Source organism: Phodopus roborovskii, unplaced genomic scaffold (genome assembly GCF_943737965.1).
Source record: "Phodopus roborovskii unplaced genomic scaffold, PHOROB, whole genome shotgun sequence".
Lineage (NCBI taxonomy): Eukaryota > Metazoa > Chordata > Mammalia > Rodentia > Cricetidae > Phodopus > Phodopus roborovskii.
Genome location: NW_026126416.1, coordinates 30602296 through 30614532, shown reverse-complemented (window position 1 = coordinate 30614532; position 12237 = coordinate 30602296). Strand labels below are relative to the sequence as shown.

Below are 12237 nucleotides of genomic sequence, written 5' to 3'. Positions count from 1 at the left end.
GAAAGGAGAGGGAATGCTTAGCCATTAGGTAGCCATCAGCCCATAGTTGTCAGGAAGCTGGCTGGCTTCCCGGAAGGAAGACAAATTTGAACGAAGACAGTAGGTATCAAATAGAGCTGATCCAATGCCAGCCTCCCCTTCCTCAGGTCATAGAGTGATCTTTCCTTGGTACTCATAGTTTCTTCTGCTTCTTTTTAGCCCAAATCTAGCCTGATGATGGCCCCACTGGTTACTGCTGTATCCAGTCCACGTTCCCGGCTCTTTGCCTGTTTCCTTAGGCTGGGCACTCAGCAGGCTACACCCCTACAGCTGCATACGGGAGCCTGCTGCACAGCCAAGAACCACTATGAGGTGCTGGTGCTGGGTGGGGGCAGTGGGGGGATCACCATGGCCGCTCGTATGAAGAGGAAAGTGGGAGCAGAAAATGTGGCCATTGTTGAACCCAGTGAGGTAAGTGTCCTTGGCATGTGTGAGAGCATGTATGTGCATGTATTAGGCTGTGTGGGTGCATGGTTTTTATGTCTTATGATTAATGCTTCTCCTGGGCTTAAAACAAAAACAAAACAGAAGGTGGTGAGGATCTGGGAAGGTTTGTGGGGGGGAAAGAATGATTACAACATATTATATGAGAAATTTCTTTTAAAATAATAATAAAAAAAAAAAGCACCGGCAGAAAGAGGAGGGTGCCCGAGAGGGAGGCAACATCTCTAAGCTTTTTGTGTCTCTTCAGTTCTAGCACATTGGGGTTACCACAGCAAACTGCTACAATGTGTATGGTTAAAAGGCAAGCACAGGTTCTCTCACATTGTTCCAGGCTATTGACAGGGTTACACTCCCTCTGAAGGTTGGATGTGGGGGGTGGGCAAAGGGCTTTCTCTGCCTCTCCTCCTAGTTTGTAGCAGTTAGGAGCAATCCTCATCAACCCAAGTTTACAACAGCATCTGTAGTCGTGGTCCTTGTCTTCACATGGTATCCTCTGGGGTGTCTCAGTGTTGTGGGAATTTTCACCTTGGAGTAGGCCAGGATTAGGAAAAGTGTACCCCATCCTTCCAAAGTCCCAACAATAAACCAAAGTTTGGCCTCAGACACTAATAAGTTTCCTAGGGTTACTTACAGAGCATGGGGGAGAAGCTTTGGGCAGGAGAACAGGTGATCCTGAAGCAGCCTCCCTGGGAGGTCTGCATTCATCATGGATGACGACTGCCCTATGGCTGTGTGTTATAGAGCCCCTCCTTAGTCCTTACACACCTGTATACTCTAACCCCTTCCTGTGATCCTCATAGCCACATGCAATTAGGTCAGAGTTGTATACAACTGGTTGGGTAGAGTGGTAGGATACTCATCTTAGGGTTCATGACCCTCCTCATCCCCTTATATAATGAGGGAATCAACAAACCCAGTTGTGATGGTCTTGCTGACATGCTGAAGATGGTGACAGTATAGCTACAATGATAGTCCTGTACAACATTGTCACTAGGTATACATAAAGCCTTCTTATAAGGATGCAACATAAAGGATCTATGATGCTCCTTATTCAAGTATGACCCCATCTTATTTATTTATTTATTTATTTATTTATTTGATGAGAACCATGCTCTGTTTTATTTGTTTCTTGTTCTTTTTTTTGATATTTTTTACATTTAAATTTGAAACAAGCGTGTTTTACATGTCAATTCGAGTTTCTTTATCCTCCCCTCCCCCCCCGTTCCCCTCCCTCCACCAACCTACATCCCATTCCCTTTCTGCCCCCCCCCCCCAGGGAGGGTGAGACCTTCCATGAGGAGTCTTCAAAGTCTGTTATATCATTTGGAGCACGGCCTAGGCCCTACCCTGCAAGTGTCTAGGCTGACAGAGTATCCTTTTATGTGGAATGGGCTCCTAAAGTTCATTCGTATACTTGGGATAAATACTGACCCACTACAGAGGCCCCATAGACTTCCCAGTCTTCCTAACTGATACTACATTCAGGGGGTCTGGGTTGGTCCTGTGCTGGTTTCCCAGCTATCGGTTTGGGGTCTATGAATTCACCCTTGTTCAGGTCAGCTGATTCTGTGGGTTTTTCCAGCCTTGTTTTAACCTCTTAGCTTATCATTACCCCCTCTCTGCAATTGGATTCCAGGAGTTTGGCTCAATGTTTAGCTGTGGGTATCTGCTTCTGCTTCCATCAGCTACTGCATGAGGGCTCTAGGATGGCATATAAGGTAGTCATCAATCTCATTATAGAGGAAGGGCATTTAAGGTAGCCTCTCCACTATTGCTTAAATTGTTAGTTAAGTATGACCCCATCTGAACATTACCAATTCTGTTTTCAAGTATAGTTACTGTCAGCTGAACTAGGCTTTGAATATAAACATACGTCTTTTAGAAGATGTAATTCAGCTCATGATACCCTTCCACCGCAACCTTCTGTCCAGAGGAAAATCAGTGGCCATGTTCTGTCCTACATCTGTGCCTTCCTAGAGAAGGGGTGATGAGACATGGGCAAGAATACCCCAGGAAAGCTGTCCATGGGCTTCACAAAGTTGAGTCTAAGGGGATTATAAATATCCTGGAAAGAGCAGCCTCTGATAGGGGAGATCAAGTGAAATATTGTTCCTAGGAAACAATTTAAGAATACAGAAGCTTCAGAGAAATAGTCAAGATGTTTGGAGGTTTGCCAATATTTCCCCACGGAGGAGCTGGATGTGGGCTATCTGGGATCGGTACCCATAGCAGAAGAAAGCCAAGAGGGCTTAGTGCCTGCTTTGAAGTGTGTGGGTAGAACAAGAAAGACATGCTCCTGTGTTGTCAGGGAATGAGACTTCCCTAGGACACTATATGGTCATTTCAGCCCAGGAAGACCACCTCAAATGACAGTGGTCTGAGAGCTGTGTCAGATGGCTGTCTTCTCTGGTGCACACTGTATTGTGGCTGACCCACAGTGGGTCCCCCGCTGGTGCTGTTCTGGGAAGTGAGCAGTCATTTCTCCCACTAAAATTTTCACCAGGTCTGACCCTGCCTAGCTTTGAAGATCATGTGCCTTTGGGATGGACTGGCTGTAGCTTGGGCAGTTGTCTCTGTCTTGCCCTGTGACAAAGCACTCGTGGGACCTTTCTTGAAAGAGCTAGTCACACTTAGGCTTTGGATGTCTGCTATGCTTGATTGCAGGAACTGTTGTTTGTAGATTGAAGAAACCCTTGAGCTGGTGTTATTGTTCTACTTTCTTTTCAAGATGGTCTCAAAATTGATGAGCTCTCACAGTTGGAGACCTCTCATTTCCTCTTTCAGGACCACAATGATTATTGACCTGAGGGAGATTACAAATTATTCTGCTATCCCCTTTACCACCCTTTCACCCCTGGCGCCCCCCCCCCGAGTTCTAGGCTGTTCTAGTCAGTCACACTGGTCTAAACACCAGAAGCATTTGGGCAATATGGAGAGTTTTTGGTTTCTTGATCTACCCAATGAGTGGACTCTCACAGGTCATTAAATTAACCCATTCTTTGTCCTTAGCCCAGAACTCTCATAATTAATGTAGATTAAGAATTGGCTAGGCTATCTGAAGTAAGAGTACTGCAGAAGATCATGAGAATTCATTTGCATTTTGCTTTGTGGAGAAGGGTATGGTACCTATTGGCTTTGGGTGGAGAACCCCTGAGAAAGGAAAAGACAGATGAATCAGAAATGTCTACAGTCCTTTGTGGGAACATAGTTTGAAGTTAGTGAAGTTTTGATGGCCCCCAGAAATGACAGACAGCTTTCTAGCCTTGCTATAATCTTTGAATTCTTTGAAGGTACCATGTACTTTTCTTCTGGACTTAATTTTCCTTACTATCTATACACATAAGTTACATACATAAATAGATTATATATGTTATCTATCTATATTTCATATATGCAATGCATACATAATAAACACCAAATCAGCTTTTAGCATTAAAAAATTGTGGCTAACTCAGTGGTCATTAAAGAGAGCTTTTTTTTTTTTGATCTTGGAAGTACTCTTGGTTGGTGATCTTTCAGAATTAACGTATTAGAAGATGCAACACTGGGGAATTAACCCTCTATGGACTTCCCTGTGCAATGCTCTAAGGGTCAGGAGGTATTAAATGAGAATATAGTTGAAATAACTTAAGACAGGACTCCTCAGATAAGGCTCAAATGGGAAAAACCTAATTAATACTTTGTTTTTCAGAAACATTTCTATCAGCCAATATGGACATTAGTGGGTGCTGGTGCCAAACAGTTGTCCTTATCCGGCCGTTCCACAGTGAGTGTGATTCCATCTGGTGTGGAGTGGATTCAAGACAGAGTGGCAGAGCTGAACCCAGACAAGAACTGTATCCGCACAGACACTGGGAAAGAGGTAACCATCACATCTGTTGGGCTTTCTTGTCATCCGAAGATGGTATAGATGCCCATATTGTATTTATATGTCTGTGTTGAAGCTGCAAAAAAAAAAAAAAAAAAAAAAAAAAAAAACAAAAAAACAAAACAAAAACAAAACAAATAAAAAACAAAAATAACAGTGTATAGTAAATGGGAGATAGGTGGAAGGGTTGAGTGGTTTTGAACTAATAAACTAAAACAAGTTATTGTTGAACACCCACTGTGTGATACAGTGGACCTCACTGATTAATGTAGTCTTGTGACTGAAATTTTTGTTGAACAAATGCTATTTCTACATATCAAAATAGCAGGTGCATTTCCCCCTTTCTTTTGAAGTAAGCTAGTATTCCTAGCTGGCTTTCCATAGGAGGTGAGTGTTAGGAAATAGCCACAGCAGTTACAGTAGGGACATTCTTCCAGACAGTTAGGGAAGTTCTGTGACTAAGGTTTGTCCCAGCACTAAGGGGGAAGTGATGCTGCTAGAGATGAGGTTCAGAGGTGTTTAGCACTATTTAGATGTTACTTTTTACCCTAGACCCACAGGTTATTCAATAATTGATGGAACAGTTGAGAGTACAATGGTGAGACCACAGGCCCAGTATCTAGTTTTAATTTCATGTTCCCCATCTTGCTTCTAAGCCCAGAACTCACCCTTGCCACAGACCCCTCCCAGAGTTCTCTGAGCACAGAGTCCATGATGCTTTATGGAAGTGGGCATGTTACACAGAAGCCAGGCCCTCCCCACTTCATGGAACACCCCTAGAGGATAAAGGTTGTATCTTCTTAGATCTTAGATCTTAGAACTACCAATGCTTGCTAGATGAGTAGATATACAGGGAAACAATTTCAGTTGCTTGTGAAAACTAGAGTTTTATCAAAGTAGACAGATAACAACATCTATCCTGATCTGTATTCTGTGCCATTCAGAGAGTCAACACCTTGACATTCTTGGTTCTGTAGGAAATTCAGCCATTGAAAGACATGGGAAGTGACAGGAGGCCTTGGGTCTGAGATGACGCCCTAAAGGGAAAACACCAGAGGAACACTGTAATGTAAACATATTTTGCTCTATGCATACTTTGGTGGTTTTTATTACAGTGTAGTATCATTTATTTGTAAGGACTGGGCACAGACAGGCCGCAAAGCTGTAGACACGACTTTTGAGCAATTGCAGAGAACAGCATAGATCTTGCCAGAAGGCCTAATATGGACAAGTATCCTCATTTCGTACATGGTTTTGGGGTGTGGACAGGACAAGGGATCAGTAGCTAAACCCCTTGCAAAACTCCAGGCTCACCTACTAAATAAATGTCACATACTCATTTAGAAATGGAAGTGTGCCAACCAAGGTTCAAAGATGACAAACCTGCCTTCAGTGACTAAGCAGTCCCGGCTCACAGGGAACTAAACAGTCCGGGATCACAGTGAACACGCAGCCCCTATTTCTATTCCCTTTTTTCATGTTCTTGATGGAACAGTAACAACACTTGTTGAGCATGCACCTGTGCAAAGCATTGCTCTAAGTGCTTTACAGGTTCCCACCCATCGAGTGCTCAGAGCAGCTCAGCAAGGTAGGCACCATTCTCCTTTCACAAGTGAAGAACTGGAGACCTGGCTGCCTTACAAGAACTGACTGCACACCTTCTGTGTTCTCCTTGTCATTCTGGAGACTGCACATACAATGATGAGCAAGACAGAGAGTTTATCTCCTTCAGGACCTCAGTCTGATGGGAAAGAGAAGGATTTCAGATAATCATACAAGAAATCACTAAGCCACCGCATGCCAAGAGGGAGCCAACCAGGTTTGTCAGGTCAAGAGAGCGATCCTTTCTAAGTTAAAGGGTGAGTAGGCATTAGTTAGGGTTAGAGATGGGAGAAACATGCAAATGCCTTGGGGAAAGAAGGAAACAGAGGCACTGGAGGAAACAGAAACCAGTGTGGCTGGAGTAGGAGGTGTAAGAAGGGAAACCCTTCAGAGAAGAATTAAAGCTCATGGTCTAGGAAACAGATTCCTGAGGCTGGAGTGTTGGAGACACAGTCTAGGTCACAGCAGTGACTACAAGTCCATTTCCTTCTAGTATCTATGGCAGAAGAAGATAAACTAAGAATAGAATACTTTGGAAAATTGAATGTTTGCTAAAGAACACTGATTAATTTATGCAATCTGAAGAAAGCTCTCTAGGGACATGTTACAGAATTAAAACTTGAACTTAAATGAGCCCATCTGTGGTGAAAATTGCTAACTGGGTGACAAGAATCATAAATCCAAGACTCATACATAGTGGGAGGATAAGTTGAAGCCAATAAGATACCTCCCAGGAGATGTTATGTTCCGATTCCTGATGCTGTCAGCTTATGCTGTACTCTGCTCACTAAAGTCTTAGAACATCCTATCAGAGTTACCAGCTTCTTCCCTAACCTTGAAACAAGATCCTACAGCTTCCCCAAGTTTCTGAGTTTTAGAAGTCACAAATGATACATGGTCAGAACACCTACCTACTAGGGCACTTATTCTCAAGAGATGCAAAAAACTGATAATCCTCAAGATAATGAACCCCACTACAGAGACACCAAATTCCTGGATCTCCAAGGGGTCTATCAGTGAGACAGGCCTGGTTGTACCAAGGAGCCAGGCTTGGTATTAGGGAGAAGTCTCTTGACCTATAATCAAAAGACTAGTAGGTAAACAAGCTGTGCACATATGTGTGCATGTTTACTTATATGCACTTGTATTCATGCCTTTCTGCTAGGTAAAATTAAGAACAGCTTTTCTCTCTTCCAGGGCAGGGTTGTGTAGGAAGGACTGAGAGTTGTGAATTGATCTTGAACTCAACATGAATCAGCACTGTGCTGTCACTGAAAAAGGCAAACACAGCACATAACTGTGGGAGAGAACAGTCCTGCTGATTCTAGGCCATTCTGTAGTGCTCCTATCCTTTCTCCCAGGCACCTTGTTCATGATATCATTAATGACTCAAATGATATTCCTAGTAGGGCATCACCCCATATCCCTATTACCACTTCTGTACCTTTCAGTAACTGGCTCCGCTATGGAACCAAAATGTCAAAGGTTGGCTGTCTGTGGGGACAGAGCATACAGACCTGGATGTTTTTTATTTTCTGTTAACTTTGATAAACTTTATTTATTTTTTCTTAATGAAACTAAAACTGTTCCTCCATACATTTACTCTCAGGTCTGGGCATCCACTATTTTCAACTGGGGCTTGCTCAGCTTGCTGCCTATTTCTCTTCATTTAATCTGAGATCATGGGGGATTCCCACCCATGTCTCCTTGCTGGGCCCCTGATTCTTTTTTAAAGTGTTTTCTGGTTTAGCTATTTTAAAGAAATATTCTAATTTTGTGCACCTCTCTTATAGCTTCTCATGAAAAAGTGTCTTCCCCTTGATCCTGAAACATATATGTCCATTACTGTATCATTATCTTCAGCATCCATTTGAATCATTAAGTATGAACAATTATGTAGCAACCTTTCAGTGACCTTTGAAGAAGAAGTTTCCCAATTATGATATTGGTTCCGTTCCTATTATAGATCAGAGTCATATGTTGCATAGATCTAAAAGGAATTGACTGTCTTTTGAGATTTGAAGGTTAATCTTACTCCTGACAATATGAAAAAAACACAAGCTTAGCACAAAAGATTATAACCTCTTTGTCATTCTCCAGTGTGTAAAGTTATATGCATCCCAGGCTCTCAGAGGCCAGGCACAGAAATTTGGAAGCAGTGAGATCTGAGGCTACAGAAGAAGAAGGATGGTCAACTGCAGTGTGAATCCACCCCTCTCTACCCTGCCCACCACCATCCACTTGGAAGCACTCACCTTGACAAATGAAGGCATGGTGCTGATTTTTGAGCACTAGTCTAAAACTCTCTATTTTTTTTAATGTGTGCTGTAGATCTCCTACAAATATCTTATCATCGCTCTTGGAATCCAGCTGGACTATGAGAAGGTACAATCTTCAGTTGTTGCTGTGTTACACCCTCTAATTTATGCTAAGGCAAAACTAAAATACTGTATTCTTTCTTTATATTCATTTGTAATAGGGAAATGGTAGGGAAATGGTTTAGATACTGTCCACCCCCCAAGCCCAGCTTGTTTCTCAGAGACCTTTTTATGATGCCAAAAATGTCTCTAAGATTCTATCAATGATAATGTGTTTTAGCTTCAAAGTTTAAGCACAATTCAGTATGACTGTGTCCTAATTATGTTTCTTGCAAACACACGCACTCACAGGAAGTTGGCCTTGTTATATAGGGCTGGCTTTCCCTTGCAAAGCAGATCTAGTTTGAATTCTTAACCAGACTATAACAGCAGAACACAACAGGTAGTTCAACAGATCCTGGATGCCTCTTTAGGGGTTATTGTATAGAGACTTGAGTGTTTGGGGTATGAAGTGATCAGCACAATATAAATGTGATCTAGAGCCTTTTTAGGTGTGTTTTCAGCAAGCAAGGGAGCTACATGAAATTGTGAGATTCAAGTGGGTTTTCCTAAAACACAGCAGAATAATCTTTTTTGTTGTTAGGATTCCCAGGAGCTTGTTGAGATAAACAGTTGCAGTACATAAAGCCTGGTGCTTACTCAGGCTGCAGATATGATCCCATCTTGGTAGAGGTGGCCCAGGAAGGGTTTGGGGGTGTGTTTAGATGTGAAGAATCAAGGCATGCCTGGGAAAGGGTAGTGGAGATATGTTGAGATATGTTATAATAAAGTTCTTTAGTGGCCTCCTTGCCTTGTGAGCAGAGTGGAAGAGGGCAGGATTGAGAGTTCCTAACATCCTTTTGTAGCAAGCTAAGAAACAACAGTGTTTAAAGGCAGCCATTAATATGGGATTCCTGCTACTCATCAAGAGAGATGCTGGGGACTGATAGTGACCCTCTACAGCTTCTGGCGAGGAAGGTATTTTTTCTCCTTTTTTGAGGCTAAATGAATGTAACTTAATCATGGCTAGCACACTACCAGGTGTCTTTGGTTATAAATTCTAGAAAGCTTCTCAAATGAATGTGAAGCAGAAAAGAAGGCAACCATTTGCAGATATGAGATCTCTGTGAAGCCCCAGGCAGGAATGTGATGGTCTCTGGCAGGCTGGATCTCTACTCTGTCTGTTGGATGTATGGGTCTCTCATGCTTGACACGGACCATCTGTCTCTGTTCTTTCTCATGCCAGCTCCACTGAGTGTCTTTGGCATGGTGTCCTACTCATTCATTGGCCTGTCATGTGACAGACAGGATAGACCTCAGCTCCCCAGAAATTCCATTTCTTCTCTTCCCTGAAGCCCATGTGTCCCCTCTCTGCTCCCATCTCTCTGCCTCAGAGTTTACTGAAAGCAGCATAAGACATAACCTCATCACATAGAACTTTCTGGAAGGAATTTGGTTGTCACCCTTTCTCTTAACAGTGGCTGTTTAAGTACAAGGTAACTTACTCAGAGTTACAACACTGCTTAGTAGGAAAGGTGGGACAGAACCAGATTGTTAGTATTCCAAAGTTCACGTACTTAATGCCTTACTTTACTGCTTCACCAAGAGTTGGATATGTACAAGCTAGGAGGATAATTTCAGCCTCATTGACATTATGGATGAATGGCTCTTGGCCCTGTCTAGCTTCTCAGGAAGGCAAGTGGTTCTCCCAAAGGCACTTGTGGCTGGTGTCCTGTCTTTACTTTGGAGCAGGGAAGCGCTGTATCCCAACTGCAGCCTCATGTCCAGGGAGGAGGGGTTGGGTTCACCAAGCCTGAGCCCATTCTACAGCTTATCAGGTGACTTTAGGGGCCATGGTTGTGGTCTGAGTTTCTCATTTACTTGTCTGTTCCTTGTGTGAGTGTGCCACTATAATGTTTGAAGGGTTGTAGGCAAAGTACAAAGGCTCCAAAGCACTGTGACAAATTTTTGTTTTTTTTTTAAATATGTAAATTTGCTTTCATCTTCAATAAATGGCAAATTTATATGTATAGCAAAAAGTGCTTTAAAATAAGTCTTTTTATTCTTTGCTGATGTACTTATTTTTTAACTTTGTTAATTAGCATGCATAATAATTAGTTTCATTAAGATATCGTGTATCTTTTCACAATTTGTCCCACATTAGTTAATAGGCCCCCTCCTCCCCTTAAATATTCCTTCCTTAGACTTTTATGTCCCGTGTATTCATTAACTTCTCTCTTCTTTTTCCCCTGTCTTATGGCCTCTTCCTTTCCTCTTAGGGTTCCTTTTCCAATCCCTTCATGTACACACACACACACACACACACACACACACACACACACACCACACACACACACACTCACACACACTATACATATGTACATCACACACATACAACACATATACCACACACACCACACTCATACACCCTCCCCACATGCACATATCTCCCAACACACATACCACACACACACACACACACACGCACGCACACACCACATGCACATACACCATACATGCACACATAGATGTAAATGTAAATCTAGAATATGGTATATAAAATACGGCATTTGCTTTTCTGAATTTGGTGTCTTTTGCTTAATACAATCACCCACAGTTATATATTACTTTTTCTACAAATGTCACAATTTAATTTTTCATCGTAGCTGAGTAAAATTTCATTATCTATTTATCTATGGCATTCTTTTAAATTCATCTTTTAAAAGACAAATGTCTGTGTGTTTGGTTGCAGATTAAAGGACTACCTGAAGGTTTTGCTTATCCCAAAATAGGGTCCAATTATTCAGTGAAGACAGTGGAGAAGACGTGGAAGGCCCTGCAGGACTTCAAGGAGGGCAATGCGGTTTTCACCTTCCCAAACACTCCAGTGAAGTGTGCTGGCGCCCCCCAGAAGATCATGTACTTATCAGAAGCCTACTTTAGGAAGGTGTGTCTCCTCTTCAGGACAGAAATGACAAGGGCAGGGATTGCCAATTGAGCACCTGCCACAAATCCACTTTCCTCCCTGTCACCTGACCTTTATATTTCTAAAAGTTTATTCCACATGTCCACAGCTGGAAGTGAGAGAGACCACTCATCATGGACATTCTCTTAGAAAGCTGTTCTCTTAAACTAGAAGATGTTTCCTACAGATTTGAAAATATTCTGATAACCATACTGTACATAATACAAACAAATTATTCCATGTTATTAATGGTCCTTGTGACATACTTTAAAACTGAGTATAAAAGTTCACTGGCAAACTATGTTAGAGATTGTTTAAATACTTTAATATCTGTTGTTAGGCAATTAATTATAAATCACACACACAAACACACACACACACACACACACACATAGGCTCTCAATTGCTTGCACTCAGTCTCAAGGTTATGAGTATTTTCTGGCTTTTGATACATGCATTTACAAAGAGGCAAAATGCCAATTTTAAAGCTAAAAAATGTTCCCATGGAATTTCAGAGATTTTGGAAAGAGATTTAATTTTTTTTTTTTTGTAATGAGGGTCAGGGAGGTTTTCCCAAACACCTTCTTTGTGAGAGCAGATGAAGACCAGTGGAGTAGACCTGGCATCAGGTAGTGGGGGTCTTTCTGCCCTCTCTGGCCTTTACTGAGACATGGCATTCGGCTCACTCAGGCATGGTTTGACTGGAGCCATGGCAGAATCCAAGGCAACATGTGCTTTTGTACAAGGACAGAAAGTGAGAAAGGCAGGGACAGCTTGAGGATTGTGGTCGTTGTTCTTGGAGCCTGGCAGTTGTCATGGGCTCCCCTGAACTCTGTAAACTGCAGTGATCCTGTGTGGTGGGGAGCTAAGAGACAGCCTCAGTGATGCTCCGATACTGAGGAAGTTCATTCCAGATCATGGGGGTTGGGAAAGCAATGAAGTTCTACTGACATAACCTCTGA

At 42.4% G+C, this 12237-nt stretch overlaps 1 protein-coding gene across 1 annotated transcript in view; it reads left to right on the top strand.

The window, feature by feature from the left end:
- The first annotated feature begins 204 nt into the window (after nucleotides 1-204).
- Nucleotides 205-12237, top strand: part of Sqor (sulfide quinone oxidoreductase) — a 29940-nt gene continuing 17907 nt past the window's right edge. Inside the window, exons 1-4 of the mRNA XM_051183524.1 lie at nucleotides 205-450; nucleotides 4175-4345; nucleotides 8285-8338; nucleotides 11063-11257. Coding sequence (XP_051039481.1) covers nucleotides 214-450; nucleotides 4175-4345; nucleotides 8285-8338; nucleotides 11063-11257 — 657 coding nt within the window. The 5' untranslated portion in view covers nucleotides 205-213. The remainder of the gene's footprint in view (nucleotides 451-4174; nucleotides 4346-8284; nucleotides 8339-11062; nucleotides 11258-12237) is intronic.